At 37.0% G+C, this 22,688-nt stretch overlaps 3 protein-coding genes across 15 annotated transcripts in view; all 3 read left to right on the top strand.

Moving 5' to 3' along the window:
• LLPH (LLP homolog, long-term synaptic facilitation factor) overlaps window positions 1-22,688 on the top strand; it is a 648,032-nt gene that overhangs the window by 110,482 nt on the left and 514,862 nt on the right. The window lies entirely within an intron of this gene.
• Window positions 1-22,688, top strand: part of TMBIM4 (transmembrane BAX inhibitor motif containing 4) — a 529,849-nt gene that overhangs the window by 5,001 nt on the left and 502,160 nt on the right. The gene's annotated exons all lie outside the window — the stretch shown is intronic.
• The window catches only part of GRIP1 (glutamate receptor interacting protein 1), a 710,404-nt gene that overhangs the window by 389,436 nt on the left and 298,280 nt on the right, over window positions 1-22,688 (top strand). For 4 of the 13 annotated variants that reach the window (XM_050748316.1, XM_050748314.1, XM_050748308.1 and 1 more), the window contains exon 1: window positions 3,380-3,847. The exons of the other annotated variants lie outside the window; for them this stretch is intronic. In XM_050748316.1, coding sequence (XP_050604273.1) covers window positions 3,793-3,847 — 55 coding nt within the window. In that variant the 5' untranslated portion in view covers window positions 3,380-3,792. Of the gene's footprint in view, window positions 1-3,379; window positions 3,848-22,688 lie in introns of those variants that run through there. 13 annotated transcript variants of the gene reach the window in all.

Genomic DNA, 22,688 nt, shown 5'->3' with positions numbered 1-22,688 from the left:
GTTGTTAAGAATCAGAAGAACCTCCAAACAGCACTGTTTATTTTTGGGATAGAGATGTTATATAAAAGAATGAATACAATGGCAGAGAATCAAGGAAATGAGAAAATTGGAATAAGATTATGGGGCTATGTGTGCCACCCGCTGATGAAGCTCTGAAATGCTTTGGTTTTGAGAATATATTGGAACTTTTGAGCCAATCTTAAGGTTTTGTTTGTCCATACACCACGACCCACCCCCTTCTTATGATAAAATTAGTACCATATTGTTAGTGGAGGTGATATTCCAAATATTTCAAAACCAGCATGACACAGGCCAGTCAGAATGGGCAAACCACGCAGCGAGAAGGGATTCCTGGTAAACACTTGATACATAATGGTCTTTCACTAGACGGTACCTGTCTTAACTGTCACCTGTTTCTGGTTCCTTCTGGTCAGGGTGGTCCTAGAACGATCATCTGTGCTTCAGAGGGGAGAAGGTGATAGGCACTAGTTTTGCCCTCTGTCGAAATATAACTGCACTTAAAGATTCTTTGTTAATTGACTTTGTCCCCCTGTAAACTAGATGACATTTTATATCCGTGGCACAGAAACCGTGAGAAAGAAGAGGAGAAAGAATGATTAGCCAGGGGTGAGAAGCTCTGGTTCTTTCCTGTTCTTTACCACTTACTAGCTGAATGACTTTGATGAAAAACACTTTCTCTGAAACCACTTTTCCTTTTCTGGATCAAAAACCTACAATAGAGTTGCTCCATGAGACATTATGTGTGACAGTGCTTTCTAATTCATTAAATTCTATATAAACATGGTACACTTGTATTACACCTTAACAAAACTAATGTTTTAAAGAAACCCTGAAATAAGAATTATCTTAAGGGATTAGTCTGCCCTGAATCCAGCAAACCCATATTTTCATATATTGAGGTGTTTGTGTTTTTAAGAGGGGTAAACCTCTTGAACTAGCTCACTCACTCTTCTTCAGATCATATCGGAGCTTAATCAATCTATATTTTATACAATTTTACTGCCTTCTTTTTCCATAGCCCCTACTTGGTAACCCTCACAGAGCATGTTGTAAAATTTGAACTGTCTAGACAGCTGAACCACCATAATTAACATGTTTGTGACAGGTCCCAAAGACACATGCTTACATTGATCTGGTAGCCAAGAAATGTAGGTCACTCTCTCTAGTGGTAGCTCATGTTAGGAGCCTGTGGTCCAGATTCCACTGGTTGCCTTGGCCACTTGAGACCTTCATCCTACAAGTCGATACATTTTGAATAGAAAGTTTGCGTTGTTGGAAGGCATTTTACCAGTGCTAGAGTTTAGGATGGGAGGCTAACCTTGCATTAGGCAAAGGGAGGACAAAGGGCTTAGAGCAAAAAGGTTGACCTAGGAGTGGCTCCCTGGGAAATCTCTGAGCATTAGTGAGGCCAGAAATGGAAGAAGATGGGAATACTTGGTGGATTCCTTCATTTTTTGGAAAAGAGTTACTCCAGGAGGCTCCATTTCTATAAGATTTCTGGGGCTGCGCCTGGGCAGGCTAATAGGATAGATATGGATTGGCAGCCACAGTATTCAAATAGAGAAAAAAAAAATCCCCTAGTTTGGGCTCTCAGAAACCTTTCAAAGAGCTCCACGATGGGTTATTTCCCCTGCCAAAGAAATAAGACATTTTAGTAGTTCTGAAGACCTTTCTTGGGACCAGAGGACAGAGCTTTAAAAAAAAAAAATAAACGTGTTAGGAAAAGGGGAAAATATTTGATCATTTTAGTCATAAGGAAAAGGCAAATTGGATCTGAGTCTGCACAATAGCAGAGGTGCAAGAGATTCCTGTATGGTTTTGAGTTTTATTTGAATAGACTGGGCTGGGGTGGTGGTGTTCCACAGGCAAGATTCTACTAATAGTAATTGGCAGCTGCGTATTCTGAGTGCCTGAATTTTAGGAAATATGTTAGATTTGGAGAAGAATCTTGGAAAGAGCTAACTGTAAATATTTATCTCACTTTAGCTAATAACTCAGTTCTCTATTACTAAGGTATATTTCTATTTAAAGCAAAAAATATATATATCAAGGAGGCTAAACTATTTCTAGGGATAGCCTAATAGAGAAGAACATAATATGGGTTGAAATTCAAAGAAAGATTTATGCTAATCAGAACAATTATAAAAATTTGATTTTGTACTACAGTCCATTTAATATAGTATTTTCTATTGATTAGTGGTTGCTTTAGCTAGACCATCCTTGGTAAAAGAATTCTGTTCTTTTCAAAAACCTTTAAAGCAGATGCTTACGATATTCAGATGTTTTTCACACACAAATTATTCTTCTGTTGGACTCAAAATACAAACCATATGCATTTCAGTGGTAATGGATTGAAATTGTTTTGAGTTCATATTGAATTTATGAATGAAGAAGAGAAAGTTTTACCACTAAATTTGGAATACTGAAAGTTATTTTAGAAACCAGCTTGAAAGGTTTTTCACAGCCTGAAGCGTAGAGAATAAAACTGTATGAATCATTCATAAAGTCCTAGAAATATTAATCAGGTAGTTTAGAGAGTGATATATCTTTTCATTTTGACTAATTGATTTTTTTTTTTACTTAAACTTCCTGGCCAACTGTCTAATTTTTTTGTCCTGAATGTTTATGTTAACTCCTGTGGGAGAATTCTGGATTTTGATTAAAATTCCCTACCAAATGTTAGTTTGTATTGACTATATAGTGAGCAAGCTCCTGCTGGCAGATGAGGAGGTGTGCTCCGCCTTCTTGTCACTTTGTGAATGGATTGTGAAGGGTTTGTTAATTTGCTCTTCACTCCATTGGAGCAGATACTCACAAATATCTGCTATGTCGCAAGACTGTTTTATTTGCATAATGAGAAGAATGGTTTGGGGGACGGTTGTTTGGGAAATAGTATAATAAAGTATATTAAAAATAGAAATACTTGGCCTTGTTTGCTTTTATTTCTGGTATCTTTAGAAACAGTCTTGACTGTGTTGCTTTCCAGCCAAGTCCTTTTTTTGGAAGGGTGATTAAAGGGGCTGGGACTCCATCTGCCTGATTGTCTGCCTAGCCCAAACCCTTTCTTGTATTCACTTTATGAACATACACCGCCTTAACTCTCATAGGTTCAGAAAGTACCAAAGAGGTCTCTGTCCTAGAGCTGCTTCCCTGCTATAGGCAAAACTATGATTCTTTCCTCAATCCCAAATATAAACGGCCCTCCCTCTTTTTCTTTCCTTTTTTTTTCTTTTTGTTGTTGTTTAAAGAACATAGTATATGATCCATGCATTTCTTCCTAAAGTAAGAGTGCAAGCATTTCACTTGCATTTCCCATTAAATGAGACATATAAAGGACACTGACTTGATGCTGAGAAGGAAAGGGGCTGATGGTGGCTGAACTGACTGGATACATAGCCTTTTGCCTTAAACAGAATGCACTGCTCAGTGCTTAGTGTTAGATTTATGGAATGGCTCCTCTCCCAGCATCGTCCCTGCTTTATACAATTTGGTGCTTTGTTGCTATCGAAACAGCATTACTTTCTAAGCCATTGTGATTGTGAAGGGGGAGGAGGCTGTGGCGGGCAGGGGTGGTGGTAGTAGTGAATGACACAGATTTACCAGATGACATGTAGCGGACCTCTGCATCAGCCAAGAGGAATTAAGCTTTGTCACTCCCCACTGGGACTACCTTTCTCCTGGTATGTGCGCAAGGAATTCATATGCTGCTGCTGCTGCAGCCACCAGAGCAGAGCCCTGAGTACACTTTGCCACAGAAGGCAGTGAGCAAGAATGATAGCTGTCTCTTTTAAATGCCGTTGTCAGATTCTAAGGCGACTTACTAAAGGTATCGTGCTTTCCTTGTTATTCCCTCAGTGAGTCTGTTGCAGTATTCTATAAACACAGTTTAATGGTTTTTACTTTCAAATATGACTGCCTTTACAATTTATTGTCAGGCAACAAAGAACTCAGTGAAATATGTATAGATACATATGTAGACGTAGACTCGGCTTTGCTTTCTGTCCTTACATCCTGGTTGTGTTTGTGCTGAAATCATGAAAGCAGCTTGCGTGATTTTTTTTTTTTTTTTTTTTTTAATGACTTCATTCTTTGCTGAAAAGAGAATGTGTTTGGGTCCGGTGCTGAAGTTATTGTGGGAAACCGTCATTTTGCATGCTGATTAACTGGTCAAGAGAAGTCAAGTGTGTGTTACTGTCCTTTCTGTGATACATATACTAAATGCAGCTGGCAGATTCAGGACTCGCACAGCTGGTGGATCCACAGAATAATTGTTTGTTCTATTAATTTCCAACATCTTTTTCCCTGGACAGCTTTAATTTCTTTATGTGTTAGAATTGCATGTCCAGAAAAGTATGTCATTCCAAATACTTTGGTCCTATGTAATATTAGAAGTTTATTTGCAAGTAAAAATCATTGCTTGGAATCTTATCAAGAATTAATAGCTTCAGATTGTCACTCTTAGAACTCTAAAATAGTAATTAAATTTCTCTGTAATATTTAAGGCATTATTGTATTTGAACCATTCTGGATGTGCCGTCTCATTTACTTTGTGAGCATTCTATTGAAAAGTTAGTAAATGGATGCCTTAAAATCTTGTCTTGTGTCCATATAGATATGTGAGCTCTCTTGCCTTATTTCCTTTAGATAGAACCTTCCTTAGAGAAAATTTATTATTTAAAAAAACTTCATTCTGAGTAAATGTATTTCATTGCAAATGCCTTTCTTTTTCAGCCTGTAATATAGAGTACTGTTGAGTAATTAATTAATGGATATAATTATGTTCTAGAAGCTCCGAACCTATAAATATGTTAATGGATGCTATTTCTATCAGTTTAGCTTGACATATCAGAGTTCTTTGATCACCAGCAGTGCAGCTAAAAATGCAATTAATATTTTATTTGGCAGAAGAATGAACACAAAGCAAATAGTGAGAAATAGATATTGAGTCAATAACAGGAAAGAGAATAAATACTATAGACCAACTTCCCGAATGCATTTGCAAGTTGTTTGGATAGCAGAGTGAGTCCTTTAAAAGGTACTTTGGGGGAAATATGGGGAAGATTATCCATTTTAAATTAGGCTGTTAGCCCGAGGCTGTAAATTCTGTTTTGACTTTATCCTCTACAATTGGTACAAAGGCACAATTTCTGTTTGTAAATCATGACTAAGAGACTATCCTTTCTGTTACGGTTTTAGCTAAGACTTTTAAAGACAGGCCTCTTATTCTGAAAAGTTCTTTTCAGACCTAATTTTGGCATTTACTTATCTTGATGTTGAGAATTTAATGCTCTTCTTACATCATAAACATGAAACAATCATTATTTTCTATTTATCTATATCAGTTCTTTTATAAGTCCTACATACTAGGAAGAGAGTGAACCCAAGCAATTTATGCTTCTTACAAATATTTTTTACTTTCCCAGTTTTCTGAATTTTATGGAATCATTGATCTCCTGCATTGAAAGGAGATTTAAGTGTTTGTTAATATAGTTGCTAAAAATCTAGATAATTGAGGAAAGTATCGGTACCTGCTTTAGAGTTGCTACCTGACACTTTTTTCCAAAATCTTTATATCTGCTCTATTTGGTATTTAACTTAAGACTGCCAGTTGATCATTAAAATAAAATCTCTATGCAGAATCAATTTTGCCATAATTGGGCTCTTCTTTGTGTTTGACTGGCTGTCCAAATACTTACAATAATGCGCCTGAGTAACACGGTACCTTGCCTTGCCACCTGCTCCAGTCTTGTCCAACAAAGTTCAAGTTCCACCATGCTTCTTGTTCCAAAGTGGATTCATTGAGTTCTAGCACCCTACCCATGCTTGTGGTGCTGTTTTCTTAAGCTGTAATAATAAAACTAGGAAACATATGTAATTACAATATTAAAATGACCTTTCTTTTAGGGTCAGGAGTGTTCTTGGGGACAGGGGTGGATGTACACTTGAAGTTTCTTGTCCCCTTCTCCCTATTCACACAACTCCCACACCCTCACCCTCAATTCCCAAGCATACATATTTCTTTATACCTATTGAGGGCCCCATCTAACACTCACTCTTCCAGACATTTAGCACAAGGCCTTACACTTAGTAGGCACTTCGAAACTGTTTGTTAAAATGAATTGGATTTGTCTAGTTGAAAGTAATAGGGCCTTTGAATCTTCTGTGAGCTCCTAGGAAGTGCTTTGAGAGCTTTATTAGACCTCTTTTGGCTAAAACCTTACCCAGATCTTAGCAGGGGGAAGTTTGCTTCATGACTCCAAAACTACCTTGCTATTTGTGGTTGATATCACCCACAAGAAAAAGCAATATGACAATTGCGATTTCTTCTTAGTTTTCTTAAGGAGAAAATGATGGAATAAAAGGGAAACAATTTTCTACAAACACTCACATTATTGATATTTTTACTTGATTCTTACATTCTACATATATCTAATATATATTTAACAAATATCGATTAAGTACCTACCGTGTGCCTGACACTGACCTTTTTGCACTTAGAATTCTGGGCTGGTGTAAGAAGCATTTTTAAAATCAATATGTTATTGAACAATAAATATTTTTTCTTTAGGTCAGATGTAATTTTAAAAGATGTATAAACCATATATTTCTAGACAAGTCCTTGGATCACGCCACATAGACACTGACCCACAGTATTATAGTAGAATATATTTCAGGTGAACTTAGCACTTCTCTGACTTGGGAATTGAGTCATTTTCTTATTAACGTTTCAAGCTGCTATTTCAATCATTTTGCCTTATCAGGTACCTACCAATGTAGAACAAGAGCAAGAAAATAACCTTTACCCAAAAGGCCCATGCCTGCCATTATGAGAGGACCTTTGGTTCACAGAAACACCAAGCACCACCAAAAGCATTCCCTTTCCCGTCTACTATTGAAATCTAAAGAAGCAATGCTGTTCTTCTTTTCTTCCTCCAGAATGAGAGTCTACTGATTACCTAACCTTAGAGCCAAATCCCAAAATAACATTTTCTGAGGTTTCCAGAGACATCTGACAATAGGATTTTCTGGAGCAGGTAAATCTAGGCTTCTTGGCACCTGCCTTCACAGCTGTTTACCTGGGACAGCCCTGGTTTCTCAGCTAGGGGCTACCATACCTCAAGAGAAGGGAGTATGTTCTCAGAGAAGTGGAGATATTTTCATAGCTCCTGTAGACTTTGTTCTTTTTCTCTTGTCATGATTGTGTGATTACTCTTCCTTGAGACAGGTTGGCCTCATATGCAGAGAATCACTTTCTGTGGTGATACTGGGTGTGACTCTGCTGCTTGCTCAGGTGCTGCCGTTTCCAGCTCAGAGATCTGAACTTTGGTGCTCCACTGGCAATGGCATTTTTCTTTCACAAGCTTCACTCTGCCTACCAACGCCAACATCAGCCAATTAATATTTACTGACATTCCACAGGGAGCACGGCTCTGGGCACCTTTCATTGTGTTGCTGCCACCCACCCTCTCTCTCTGTCTTCTCTCTACTGGCTCAAAGCTCACGTCGGAAATCTCTGCCTTCACTTTAGTATAGACTTCAACATTGTTTATCATAGCTGGCCTAAGTGTCATTTTATTTTCTACTTATCTTCACTTTCTCTCTCTTCCCAAATACACATATGGCCTAAAATAGAATTAACTCTCCCTGTCCCTTTCCCACTAACAAACTATAAGCAGCCCCGTTGACCTTCATCCCAATGGGGTGTCTGAGTGAGACATCTGTGGCTGGCAGGGAACTTCTCCCTGCTGTGCATTCTATTTTCTTTCACCCTCCCTCTCTTCTTCCGGGTTTCTCCTCCCAACCTCAATATCTTTTCTCCTTTTCTGCTGCCTGGACGTGGATGGGTATTGCTCTCCACTGGCACTGAGCAAGATTAAGAGGCTGGGTTGTGATCACACTCACACTCATTTTTTTCAGTCATTGTTCCCTACATTTGCCCCAGTCATGGAATCATTACGCTTGAAAGGGAAGGTCAGACATTCGTCTAGGACTTGTTTCCAGAGAGAACTGAAACTCGACCATCCCAGACAACCAGCAAACTTATTCTCAATTCTCTCCAACAAGAACAGTCTTAAAGTTTGTCTGATAAACTTTTAATGGATTATTCAGGTGACATATAAATCCCTTTAAACTCTGACACTCATCCTGTGTTTAAAAGTTCTTCTATTTAAGAAACTAATTTCCTAAGTGTAATCTTAATTAAAGAAACACATTTAAATGTTTTGTCTTAATGGAAGAGGAAAAATATTTCCCATCTTTTCTCATCTGCAGAATCTTTTAATCCAAGGAATTCTGAATCCACCACAGAGCTCAGTATCAGTGTTCTGAACATGATGGCTCCTTTGCTGATGGCCTTGGATTTTCAGTTCTGGTTGCTCTGCTCTTTCCCATCTGTCTGTGTCTAGCCTTGTGGCTCCTTCAGCAGTCTTCTCTAATGGTTCCTCATCCACTCTGTGATATGATTCAGAATTGATAATCATCTGGGTTGAGAATGCTCTCTCTGCTAGATCTCATTTCTCCTGTCTCCCCATCCTCATCCCTTCTGCTAACCCTCACTGGCCTCCTCTGTCAGATCCTGCCATCTGGAACAACTTAACTGTATCCTCCACCTCATTAACTTTCCACCCTTTTCCAAATCTTACCTGCAAACATGTTCTTTCTCCTTTGCCTCCACCCCTTCATTTCATATCATCACAGCTAGTGCATTTAACATATTTATCTTTCTAGCCTATCTATCAACTTTTAAAAATAATATGCACTTACTAGATATTTCACAAAGTTAAGTCTGCCTTGTTTTATTGGAGTGTCATTTGTTGCTAGGGCATGGGGCATATTTCTCTCACAAATAGAGAGATACCACTTAAACAGGAGAGTGCTGCATCTGGGTCCCAGGCAGGTCTTGTTCTCGCACAAGTTCTGCTCATGGTCAGGATTGTGATGGATTTCTTGCTGTGCTTCTAGTCCACTGCTTTGAGGGGGTTTACCACTTTACTCTCCAGTGGACTGAAGCTTTTCTTTTATGTAACTGGTTAGACTTATCATAACAGCACATTTATTTCTCCCCTGTCTTCCGAATGGGAATTGGTTGCTAGAGTACTTTACCTCCTTCCAGGAGGTACCCATCCTCCAGAGGGAATGTTTGGCTATGCTTCATATGACTCCCTATGAACAAGAAGGAGTCTATACCCTTCTTATAAGATTATGGCAGGTTAGGAATAAATATCTGGTTCGTTACTAGGAAAAGGAAGGCCAATGTAGGATAGGCATTCTAATCTATTAACTTATATACTTTTGGGAAATGTTTAGGAGGAAGAATGGAAATAAGGATAGCTAATGTTTATTGAGCACTTACTTTCTGCCAGGTACTTTTCTAAACATTTTACATGTGCTAACTCATTTAAATCTTGCAATACTATCATCATTATCCTTGCCATACAGATGAAAAAGAAGAGGTTCAGAGAAGTTAAGGATCATTCCTAAGATCACAAAGTTTGGAGGACAGGAGGAACCCCAATGTTTCATTTTTGCCATTGTTTTTTCTATTCTAGAAAGGGATAGAAACCACAGACCTGCCCATCTAGAATAATAAAGAGAAATCAACCAACTCAACACCTCACTAATCTCTCAGCATTCCTTATGGTAGGGGAAATAGAATAGACTTAGAAATCAGAAGATGTGTCAGCCTTTCCTAGCTTTCCTGTTTTTACTTGTGTGGCAAAAACAAACAAAAAAACTCAATTTCCCGCACTAAATCTCAGTTTCTTAATCTGTAAATTAAAAATTACTTGTGAAAACTATTTTATACTCATGTTAGCTATAACAAAATGATTTAATTTTCTACTACAGTTGATTTATTTGAAATTCTTATCTTAGTAAATTCACGTTATTCTGGCAAAAAATATAATCTGATAACTTCCCACTATTTGAGAGGAGGCAAAATACTATTTTCTAGGAATAGACAAGCAGTCAGTGTTTGGATCCCAACTTTTTCTCTCTTTTAGTTTCTTACCATTATTTTGCCCATATACATGAGAATTATGTTAAATTTAAAATTAGTAACTGCTGCTTTATTAAATATACAGAAGAAAATATTATTTACAGATTTTTAAAACAATTATTTAAGTTTCAGTATCGCATATATCCAAAAGAAAAATGCACCCAGATATTTATTACATGTAGCTCCTTAAAGAATGTTACTACACCCTTCAAACCAAGGAAACTTTGACCTTGCCATTACAAAAAGCAATAAAAACAGTGGTCTTGGATGTCTCAGTCAGTGATGACTACCTAAATTCAGACAAAGCTTGGGGTATTAGAAAATGAAAAAGAACTTCTTACTAATAATTCCAACTAGATTATTAAATAGCTGAATATATGAAGAATACAATAAGTTACATTTGTACTAAGGAAATTTCTATTCATTTTCAAAACAGATGTATTAGGAGAAAAGGTAAAACTAAATATCACTAAGGATATGTTGTCATCATAATAATGGAAACCAATGGAAGGAAACAAATTGGTTTACAAATTATTATTATGCTTTTTTAATAAGTTGAAGTTATACTATATGTGTAATACATAGTTTGTCTTACATCTTCTTGCTAATATTCTGCCCATTTGTGCACATTAGCACACACTTGTCGTAGGAAACTGTTACTGTCTCTGTAGTATTTCCTTATGTGGATTATATATCTCTAGTTTGTTTCCCAGTTTTCAGTCTAATATGTGATACTGTATTGTCTTTAAAGAATTTATTTTGTGCTTTACATTGTTGCTTTCATGTATCTTCACTTTCAAGTCTTCTGATACATATTTTCTGAGAAATGTGTTTAGGATACACATCCCACACATTTTTCCCAAGGCTTTCTTAAGCTAATAGATGTGGCAGAGAGAAAAACAGTGAGAGAAACAGCATTTGGATACCATAATATCCAAAAACCAAAGCAAAGATGAGAGAAGGAAAGGCGAGAAGCAGCCTTTCTGTTTTGTAAGTGGGTCATTGCTGACCTTTGAGAGAACAGTTTTCACAGAGTATTGATGTCCAAACCAGATTATAAGGATTCTCTGCATTAAAGGCAACAAGGGCAGACCACTCTTCTAAGAAGGTCTGAAGGTGAAGGTTAGGCTATAGATGGGCAGCAGCCCGTGGGGGTGGAGGGTGGGGCCAAAGGGGATAAGGAAGCCTATTATAGGATGGGAGAAATCTGAGCATTTTTTTAAAGGATAGAACCAGTAGGGAGGCAAAATTTCAAGATGCAAACTGGAAGAGGGATGAACTCTAGAACCAGGCAAGACAGGGTGAGTGTGAGACCAGGATACAGATGGTAGCCAGCTAGGGTGAGCAAGAGGGACAGTCCTGTCACAGAGACAAGAAAGCGTAGGAAGAAAGACTTTGAGGTGGGCATTAAGGAAATTAATCAAACTTGGCTTTCTTAGTAAATCAGAAGATGACTCTAAAATCTCCTATTTTTATGAGCACCCAGTCCAGGGGTTTCTAAATTTTTCTCTGCATTGGAATTACCTTGTGACCTTAAGAAAATAGTGTTGCCTGAATTCAACCCCAGAGATTGTGATTTAATTGCCTGGAAGTGTGGCCTGTTCTTTGGAATTTTAACACATTCCCCAGGTGACTTTACTGTGTTAACTGAGTTTGGGAGCCATGGACCTCATCTATTGGCAGCTTCATAGAGATGCCACAATTAGACATGTTTCAACCAGAGACAGCCCAGGAATTTTACTCAGCTGCTGGAAGGGAGAAGCTGAGCAGATATAAGGGCTATGTAACTGCTATAGCCTTCCTGTGACTTTGAGGGCAGAGCCTATCTGAAAATGGTAGTGGATCCAAAAGATAAAGAGACATCATATCTGAGTGTCATCACTTCAGCCTCTGGTCAAGAACTACCTTAAGGGAGCTCTCCCCTAGACTTCTTCAATTAAGTTACCCATTAAATGTCTTTAACACCTAAGCCCATTAAAGCCAGGTCTTTCTGTTATTTGCAATCAAAAGAGGCCTGATACAGGATATAGCGTATTTGTGTGTAGACATTTTGGTGAGAGTTTTGAAGACATGGTTTAAAAATGACAGTTGACTCAACCATTTGCTGAGTCCACTCCTGAGTTGCTCGCATTCCACAGAACTGTTTGAACACCCCTGCAGATCTGAGCCTGCAGCCCTGTGTGAAGTTATGAGTGCCACTGCTAACGTAGGATTTCCAGTGGATCATTTTGTTAAGTCCTCGACTCTGCCCTCCTTGGCAGTCCACATCAGCATAGACTGGAAGGAATGTTCCATGGGGATGGAAATTAATATTATAATTTTCATGTGATTTTTCTGTCCTTACTATTTAGGGAGCTAAGGGCTAACTGATTTTTCCCTTCCTTCTCCCTTTATGCAGAAGGTTTTTGTGTGGAGAGAATAGTTGAAAGGCAGGGTTTTAAAGTTTTCTGCTGATATAAGGTGCAATGTTCTGAGCATCTCCAGTCTTCTCATTGCTCTCTCTTCTCTTCTGTTACTTTTCTTCTTCCAATGCTAATGGACATAGATCTACTTATGCAAAGGATGAGTAAGGTGCAGAAAGTCTGTTGCCCTAGCCCACAATGAAGAGTAGACTTCATTGGTTGAAGTCTTCTATGGAGCCAGTTGTTGAATGTTGAAGAATTTTTTGAACTAGCTTTTAAACACAATTATTTAAAATTATATAAATTTTCATTGATATTGATATTAAAAACAGAGGTAATGAATACTAACAGTTCATCACTTTCTAATCATTACTATATTTTATGTTCTATGCTCTCGAAGTCTACTGTGTCTATGTGGGAGAGCTACTCTATAATGGTGTGCCACACATCTCTTAGCAACTCCACATTCAATGACATCAAGTTGGTAGATTGAAATTGGCCATACTGGGAGTATTTACACCAGAGAAATTGGTGAATGCTATAAATCAGGGCGTGCCCTTACCCCTGACAAAGCAGCTTGTTAAACATTTACCAGCACACCACTGAATAGGTACTCCTGCTCTGTGTATTCATAAACCTGTGTAGATGGCTTTCATTATGCTTTCTAAATTTGATGATAATTCTATGTTTATCTGTATACAACCATCAGACTATGAATTCCTTGAAAATTAGTATCCATGCTTTACTTATCATTATGTCACTGGCAAGTACGAAGTATTTGGTGCAAAGAAAATACCCAATAAGTATCTGTTGAATGGATAATGTTAATATTTATTTATTTATTTATTTGTTGAGACAGAGTCTCAGCACCGGCTAATTTTTTTGTATTTTGGCCAGGCTGGTCTCAAACTCCTGATCTCAAGTGATCTGCCCGCCTTGACCTTCCAAAGTGCTGGGATTACAGGCATGAGCCACCATGCCCAGCCGAATGATGTTAATTTTTAAAGATCTCCTCGCTTAACCAATCCCACACATTTGTTTTGGGCTTGGAGTGTTTCAGATAATGACTTTCCTTTTCATCAGAGTTCTTGATTTTTCACATCACACGAGGAAAGAAAGTTCCAGGAATATTCTGAGGATCTTTTTATTGTTTGCTTATTTGTTTATTTTGAGACAGGGTCTCTCTGTTGCCCAGGCTGGAGTGCAGTGGTGCAATCTTGGCTTACAGAAGCCTCAGCCTCCCAGGCCCAAGCAATCCTCCCGTCTTGGCAGCCTCCCCACCACTGCCCCCACTCCCAAGTAGCTAGGACCCCACCACACTGGTATTCTTCTTCTTCTTCTTCTTTTTTCAATTTTTATTTTTATTTTTTTGGTAGTGATGAGGTCTCCCTGTGTCCCTATGTTTGCCCAGGCTGATCTTGAACTCCTGGACTCAGGCTATCCTCCCACCTTGGCCTCCCAAGGTGCTAAGATTACATGCATGAGCTACTCGTGCACTCGGCCTTTTCTGAGGATCTTTAGTATCCTCTAACATCTGCTGATTTCCCAATTTCCCTTTTAACTAGAGGGGTGTTCCGTACCTTCCTCCTTTCCCTCCTCCTCCCAAAGCCTGCTCAAGGCTGTCTGGAGGAAAATACTGGCAGGGGACCAGAAACAGCACCAGGCAGCTGGAGGCTGAAGGACAAACTATTGTTAAATTCTGCATGACAGAATTCCCAATTGAATTCAATCTGGGGAATATCTAGGACCCCACAGAGTTTCTGATTGAATTGAGTCTTTCCTAATCTATAAAGCTAGGTGACTTCATACAGATCAAAAATGAATTTCATTTATTGCCTTTGTTTTTCTAAATGGTTTCTTGATAAATTTGGTTTACAAGCTATGAAGACTTAGAAAGTATCAGACTAAAGATAGTTTCCAAGACTGATTAATTCCTTGTGATATTTTATATAGATGATATTTATTTATTTTAAATGTATGCCTTCCAAATGTTAAAATCTATATCAGGATTAGTGAGTGACTCAAGGCACACTGACAACAAACTTTTGCCTCAGCTACATCCCAAATATCAGCATAAGTAAAAAGTATAGTTCTAAAAATAGGAGAAAAGGGTATCAAGAAACATGAGATTTTCAGAAATGTCTGGAAGATGGAAAGTGGATAAACCAAGCAGACATTACAATCCAGAGCAAATACAAAAAAAGTAGAGGGAGGAGCCACACTTCCTGGCCATGGAACCACAGACGGGCTTCAAACTTGGGTTGTTTTTGCAAAGCAGGCAGAGGAAGGAGACAGAGAACAAGATGATTTTTTGAAGGATGGAACAGCTGAGAAAATTGAACACCTCCTTCACCTTCATCACCTTCCCTATCGTTCCCTAATCTAAAATTAGAAAGCCAATCTCTTAAGAAATTCATGGATCTGTAGTGATGACCCCCCAAGAAAGCCCTCCCCATTTTGGTGTGGAGTTGAGGAGTAGCCTAGTGTACCGCCTGCTCGCCCTGCTGCCTGTCCCCCACCCGAGGCCTTGGGTGAAGTCTGCCAGTGATGCTGCCCTGTTATCCTGGGGAAAAAGTGGTTAAGAAAACATAGTGCTATAACTCACACCAGCTACTTGTCTTAGGCAACCTAGTTCTTTATTAATAAATGTAAACTGATAACTTTTAGGGGTCATTGACATTTTTTGGACTAACAACTGACCTGAAGAAAGAAAAGGTGATTCAAGAACAAAAGAGAGATTTTTAAAAATTCTAATGAGTGTCCTCAGAAGCATTCAAGTAAATATTGCATTCAAGAAGGTATCACACAAAACATGACCAGCTATATGACAAGGGAGCAAAAGAGAAATATACAGAATTCACAGAATATGAAAAACTGTGACTGCTAAAGTTAATATTCACTAAAAGAAACAGTTGACAAAGTTAAGGCAAATAGTTGAAAAACATAGGTACATAGAAGATCAATTGGATAGATACAACATCAACCTAAAAATAATTTGGAGAACAGAGGAGAAAAAGGGAAAGAAATTATAATGGAAATGATTGGTGTAAATTCTCCAAATTCAAACATGTTTTCAGATTGAAAGGGCCCTTTGAGCTCTAAGCAAAATTACTAAACAAAGACATAAGCGAATCCTCTTCCAGGACATCATGGAAAGAGAGACGATCCTAAGAACTTCTCAAGAGAAATAAAAATAGGTTTCCTATAAAGGAATTAGAATCAACTTTGTGTCAGATTTTTATCAATACCAGATTTTTTAAAAAGCTTTCAATATTTGGGAATAAATGCTTCAAACCTAAAAATGTCTATCAAGGGTGAGCATAAAATAAATACATTTTTAGGTATGCAATGATTCAGAAAATTTAAATCTAACACATGCTTTCAGAAAAAAAATGACTGGAGATTATACTTAAGCAAAAATGTAAATAGAAGTAATCTAGGAAAGAGGAAAGCGTTAAAGTCTAGAAGCTGTGGATCTAATTTAAGAGTGCAGTGGAATGATATCCCAGAATGGCAGTTATATAGTAGAGTACAGTCAATGCAAATGAGAACCAATCGTCAGAGTCAAGGCGGAAGGCCTGATGAAGAATGTGGATTTCTTAATAATGACTAATTAATCATAATATGATAGAATTTTAATAACATATACAATTAATGATAAAGTGAAGATATAATGTTTTCTTTTGTCAACAAGAAAAAGAAAGGCAAATAGAAATCCTAAGGGGGACAAAAGTTGGACAAGAAGGTAAAAATCCAAATATGAAGCAATGCAAAATGTGTCATGTTTTTGAAAAACTTTTGGCAAATGAACTTGACCTTTATACTTGGAAGATTCTCCATTGAGTAGCACAGATTTAGGAACATAGAATGCATCTCCTGCTTTAGGGATTTCATCACATTATTTGATTCTCCAATGAAAAATATGTACATAATCATCATTTTATAATTGTTATTCATATTTAAAATTTTACATTATATCTGTACAGAGAAAGCACAAAACTCAGTTATAACTAGGAAAGGGACATAAATGTTATTAACATAAATTTTTATAATATAAAGATAGTTACATACCTGACTAGCTTTATGTTTGTGGAGGAAAGACAAGTGCAGGGAAGTATAGGGCTAACTGCATTAACGTACATAGAATATGTTGTAAAATACCATGTGAAGTTGACATGGTAAGAAAAAAAGACTACAATTAAAAAGACTGACAGTATGAAAAGTTGGCCTAGATATAAGTAATTGGAGCTTTCATATACCGCTCATAGAAGTATAATTTGATACTACTACTTTTGGAAAACTGGTAGTATCTGCAACAGAACGTATGCATATCATATGGTCCAGCATTCCCACTCCTAGTTTTATACCTAACAGAAATACGTGCTACATGACTCAAAAGACTTGTACAAGAATGGTCCTAGCAGCACTGTTTGTAATAGCACAAAACTGGAAACAACCCAAATATCGCTTAACAGTAGAATGGACAAATACACGTGGTAATTATTGGCATACTGTGCACCACTCTGCCATGCAATAAAATGGATGATTGTCACAAACATAATGTTGAGTCAAAGAAGCTAAACAGGAAAAATGTATATGATGTCATTTATGACAGGGCTCAAAACGATTCCAAATCTCTCTATCAGGGTAGAAGTCAGGATAGTGGTTGACTTCAGGGAGGACATGCACACTTACGGGGATACCAGAGCTGTGCTTTTTCGTATTCTAAGTTGTGATTATATGGGTATGTTCACTTTCGGAAAACTCATCTAGTTGTTCGTCTTTGAATTGTGTGCTTTTCTTTGTGTATGCTATATTGTAATAAAAAGTTTATTTTGGCTGGGTGTGTTAGCTCACGCTTACAATCTCAGCATTTTGGGAGGCTGCAATGGGGCGATTGCTTGAGAACAGGAGTTCAGGACGAGCCCAGGCAACATGGCAAGACCTTGTCTCTACACAAAATTACAAAATTAGCCAGATGTAATGGTGCATGCCAGCTACCTGGGAGACTGAGGTGGGAGGTTCTCTTCACCCAGGGAGGTCAAGACTACACTGGTGAGCAGTGATCACTGTAGCCTGGGTGACACAGCAAGACCCTGTCTAAAAAGAAAAAGGAAAAAAGAAAAGAAAAGAAAAGAAAACCTAGTAAGCCAAGAAATTGCAACATTTATTTTGGCATTTTCAGAAGTTTGGAAACTGAAGCAGTAAAAAGAAAAAAAAAAATCCTATTGAGGAAGGGGAATGAGGGAGAGAAAGAATGGAGGAAGAAAACTTTTACTTTTTATCATTTACTCTCCTATACCATTAACATTAAAAAGAAAACAAAACAATTTAAAGTAATATTAACATTACTAATAACAATAGCTACCATTTATTTCATGCTTATCATAACTGAGATACTGAACTGGGTATATTATGTAAGTATGTCAATTAAATTTTCATACCTTACATTCTTCACCACAATTATTAAGGTGAAATTTATTAACCCAGCTTAATGATAAGGAAGCTAAACATCAAGATACCCAATTATAATATAAAAGACACAAAATATTATTTAGGAAGAAAATTTTTCAGCAACCCAAAATATGTTTCTTGTTATATTAAGGCACATTTTAGTTCTTTAGCGTTTGAGGGTTAGGCAGGGGAAGCTCTTACTGTGTTTGTAAATCTCATTGCCCATTAGTGAACCTGGAGAGATAATCATACCTGGCAACAAATTCTAGAAGGAATATATACTATGAATGTTTATCTAATGTATGTTAGAGACTATAACTATGGTATGGCAAAAAGATGAAGTTATTTTTAAAACTCTTTCTCTGTTGACTCACTACAAAAGCCAAGGACACAATATGACGTCATAATGCAGGGAAGTAATTTCTTCAGGAAATGCAGGTAGTAGAGTCTGAGCATATTGATTTTTGGAGCTCTAGCTCAGCATTTCCCAACCTTTGTTCTTCATAAAACTAACTGCTAGATGTTAATAGTTACTCCATCAGAAATGGATTCGAGTTAAATTATCTTGGAAATGCAAAAAAAATATGTAATCTCCCTTTTGTAGATTCAAAACCGTATTAGCATATTAAAGACCCTTAGAAGTTTGATAGAAAATAAATCCCATTAATTTTGTTTAACTCAGTATTTTCCCAATTTATTTGGTGATAGGACCTTTCTTCAAGTAGCACTAACACTGCAGAAACCAGACTTTGGAAAGCATTCATTTATCTCAACACAGGTTGGAGCATAGATGCACCAGCCATTCTTAGATCCTTAGACAGTGGCTTTCAAATGCAAGTTGTTTCAAGTGCACACTTGGCAGGTGCAAAGGGAAAATGTCTCAATGAATTTTGAGAATTGCCTCCTGTGCCAGTATTCTCTGGTATTGTTTACCAAATTAGACACACATACTTTAAAGTTCAGATGTGTGGAAGGCAAAGTTTTCACTTTGTTACAAAAATTTAGGAGCCTAACAAGTTCTTTCCTAAACAGAGTCTCCCCACTCACTTCTGCAAAGAAATAAACTACAGACATGTTTGTAGTTGAATCGGACTCCTTCACCCACCCCACACATACCTCCAAAGTGCAGAGATGTCTGCATTTTAAATCTATCAAATCATTTCAAGTCAATTCTATCAAACCATTAAGCTCTATGTCGTGAAGCAAAAAGAGATGATTTGAACTCATAACATTTAAAAGGCAGCTATTACTGATTGGCCCCCCAGATGGTGAAAGAGGCAGATGACCTTCATACACTCTACTTTTGAATACAGCTTCTTCCTGGGAAGCCTGAAGCCTGGCAAGTTAAATTCTCTACACAATGTACCTTCCACCCCTATAGATGAATAAGTAAACTTTTGGGAAGAGGTTCAGTTTTTCATTTATACATTAGAGAATGTTCACAAAATATAAGCATTTTATCATTATTGTATCTATGCTAAGCTCTTTATGACAATAATCAATACAACTTCATAACAAAACAATGACATAAAGGATGATAGTCATCTTTCAATTTGGTAGAGCTTGTGGGCATAATTCCAATTGATCTCAGAACATTATCAAGTTGCTGTGATAAAGGTTAATGAGAAAGGGGATGCTATACCATTTAGAATTAGAATTTGATCTGTCAAACAAGCATTCTTATCCAAACTGATTCTGACAGTAGTATTATGGCACACCCTTTGAAAAAGCATTGATAGCCTGGGCTTTAATCCAAGATTGTACAGCTTGACTCATAGATGGTTCCTGTTTATGGAATCAAAGGCAGAAAAGATCAATGAACACGACAAAATGTCTAACCTCTTCTCAGTGAGATAAGGAAGGGTAGAGCAGTAATCAACAGTGGAAAACTAGCTCCTTAATGCAAGAGATTAGATTGAGTGGTTCAAGCTTACCAATGCTTTGTTTTTATGAAGAGAAACAGGATAGAATATCAAGTATTCTAGTAGGAAGAGGTTATTTTCATGAGATCTTTTTCAACATTTAGGTGAGCAATAGAAATTTTTTAAAACGGTTCTTATCGAATCCTAGGAAGGGACAGGCTTGTATACCACAAAATATGGAAAATGCATCATGAAATAATTCACCCAGTCATCCAAAGGAAGGTGTGCTTCTATGCTTCCCTTTGGAGAAATTGTATAATATGAACAAGAATCTTGACTCATCAGCTGCTAGCAGAAATGTATTAAAGTCCCCTTTTTTTGCCCTCAAGGGAATATGATACTATGAAAAGATGTGAAGTTAAACAGTTTAGGCGTGATTTCCACCATACTGTGTTTAACTTGTATAGACTTTTGAGGGCCAGGGGTGTAGAATGGGGAAGTGGAGAGAGAAACTTGAGAGGAAGGAGAGGAAAGAAGCAGAATTTTTAACTACAGCAGGCAATGAACTGGGAAAATAACAAGGGGGCAGTCAGGATTTGTAGATATTAGCCACAGTTAGAGGGAAAACCTCTCTAGAAGGGCATTTTGAAGGGAGTAAATATCAGTCTTTCTCAATCTGGGTTCCTCATCTGAACCGCAGAACACTGAAAATGCTTTGATTGAATATTTTCTTAATTCTTCCAAGGTTAGTACACAGTTAATATCATTCTACCTGCACAAGAATATGGATACTTTAGAATAATAGGGCTCCATTCTCTCACTGATCCCAGGGTGCTAATGGCTACAGTGTTACATGTGAGAAGGAAAAGACCTTTGTTCTATATAAATCATTTCTGGCCAAAACTTTACCTTTCCAAATGGCATACAGTGAAATCTTGAAATGATTATATTAAGTGCCAAAGACTTTTCTGGATGAATTAATCATTTGGCTTAAAATGTCTTAAGGATAGAGATGGAAAGAAGAATGGGTTGATAACTATAAAGATAGAATACTGGCCATTGTACAGGCTTGAGATGATACTACAGTAATGCTAAATGTAAAACTAGACAAAAACTCAGAAAAATATTTGCTTGAGGAAAAGAAAAATGTATAATTTATCTGATCTTTCCTATAACTCCAGGGAAATTTTAGACAATACCAAGGGTAAAGTATGTGTTATATGGTGTTTAATATTCATATGGAAGCCCTCTGAGGTTTTGAAAAAGATTATGCTAAATTCTCTAGACAGGACTTCCCCCACATCAAATTGAAAATAGTAGTAAGTATGGTGGGGTTTTTTTTTTTTCCCCTATCTCCCCCCACCCCCAATTTTTTTTTTTTTTTTTTTGGCAAACTCTAACCAAGCTTTCATTTTCATACAATCTTGCTTTCAGAACCAGCTTTCTGTTGTTTGATGGAAGTAGTCCCTTTCTTGAGAAATTAACTCCTAGGGATTTTGATTGTTTCGGTCCTCCAAAGACTTGGCCTTTTTCACTGGAAACTTCAGATGGCTTAAACCTCCCAAGGAAGAACTGTACACTCTTCGGCCAGTCGATATTCAGCATAGGAAGCTCTTCCTGGAATTTCTCAAATTGGCAATGGAAGTTGCTTCTTAATCTGAAGGACAGTTCTACTTTCAGATTACTGTACAGGAGCCATTTTTTTCAAGTACTTCTCAATTTCTAGGTGCATCACAGCTGGAAACTTAAGCATGTTTCTGTCGTTTCCAGGAAAGCCATTATTTATCTGTATATTATGCTTTTATCTTCCTAAAATGATAACATTCATTCCAACTTCAATATTTATGTGTTCAGAGTATAACTATATCCTAGAGAGATAAGATGATATATTTGTATAATATATATTTGTATACGTGTAATACATATGTATACATATATACAGAAATATATACACACATATAAACATGCACACAAATTTCTTGGATGCTCTGCATAAACAGCCACTACTCTAATGGGCATAGCCCATGTCCTATTCCTCTCAGTATCCTCAATACCTAGCACATAGCAGGCAATCAATAATATAAATATAAATATCTAAATAAAAGCAAATTGACAAACTAATAACTTAGCCTTCTTTTCAAACATCACTTCATACAGCAGAAATATGTTATGTGCTGCCATATGAAACAGTGGGCTGAAAATGGTTTATGAGAAATGTGTATGTGAAATTTGCTTTGTAAAATTTTGTACAATTATTAGGTAGTCTTATGGTTTCATGAAATATAAATGTTTAAAATGTTGTAATTATACAATACGAATCTTGTTTAACAGACCTTGATTAATAATAACTAATTGATACTTTGTTATTAGCTGATGGATAAGTTCTTGATTTAAATATCAATTAGAGAATAATTCATTAATTTAATCATTTTTCCTCAGTGCCTCAAACAGCATTGGATGTTTACCCATGACATAAGAAAAATCTGATAAGTATTCTAGTACAAAGATACAGTCATTCATTTGAACATGTAGATGCATTATTACAATAAGAGATATGATATTGATTTTGATATTTAATATTTACCTATTCTTTTAGGGTATGAATTTTATAGACCATTTTAATAGCCAAATTAAGGTTTGAAGATAGTCAAAAATTCTGGCGTGAACACAATATTGATTATTACTTCAGAGACAGCTAACAGTTCACCAGAGAATAGTTGGGCTGAGGCCGTCACATTTTATGCATTTAGGCATCAACATGAGAATCATAGAAAACAATAGATACTTTAGTTTTTCTCTCTAAAGAAGCATGAACATTGATTTATTTTGATGCTGTCTTGGTACAGCAAATAGAATCATTTTAATAGAAAAACAACCCTTTGTTTATTTTGTGTGTTGAACCTGTGTGTTAACTCTATGCGTTTTGGGAGTTTATACTATATAAGACCATTT

This window comes from Macaca thibetana, chromosome 11, assembly GCF_024542745.1.
Source record: "Macaca thibetana thibetana isolate TM-01 chromosome 11, ASM2454274v1, whole genome shotgun sequence".
In the NCBI taxonomy this organism is placed as follows: domain Eukaryota; kingdom Metazoa; phylum Chordata; class Mammalia; order Primates; family Cercopithecidae; genus Macaca; species Macaca thibetana.
This window is presented reverse-complemented; position numbering and strand designations above follow the sequence as displayed.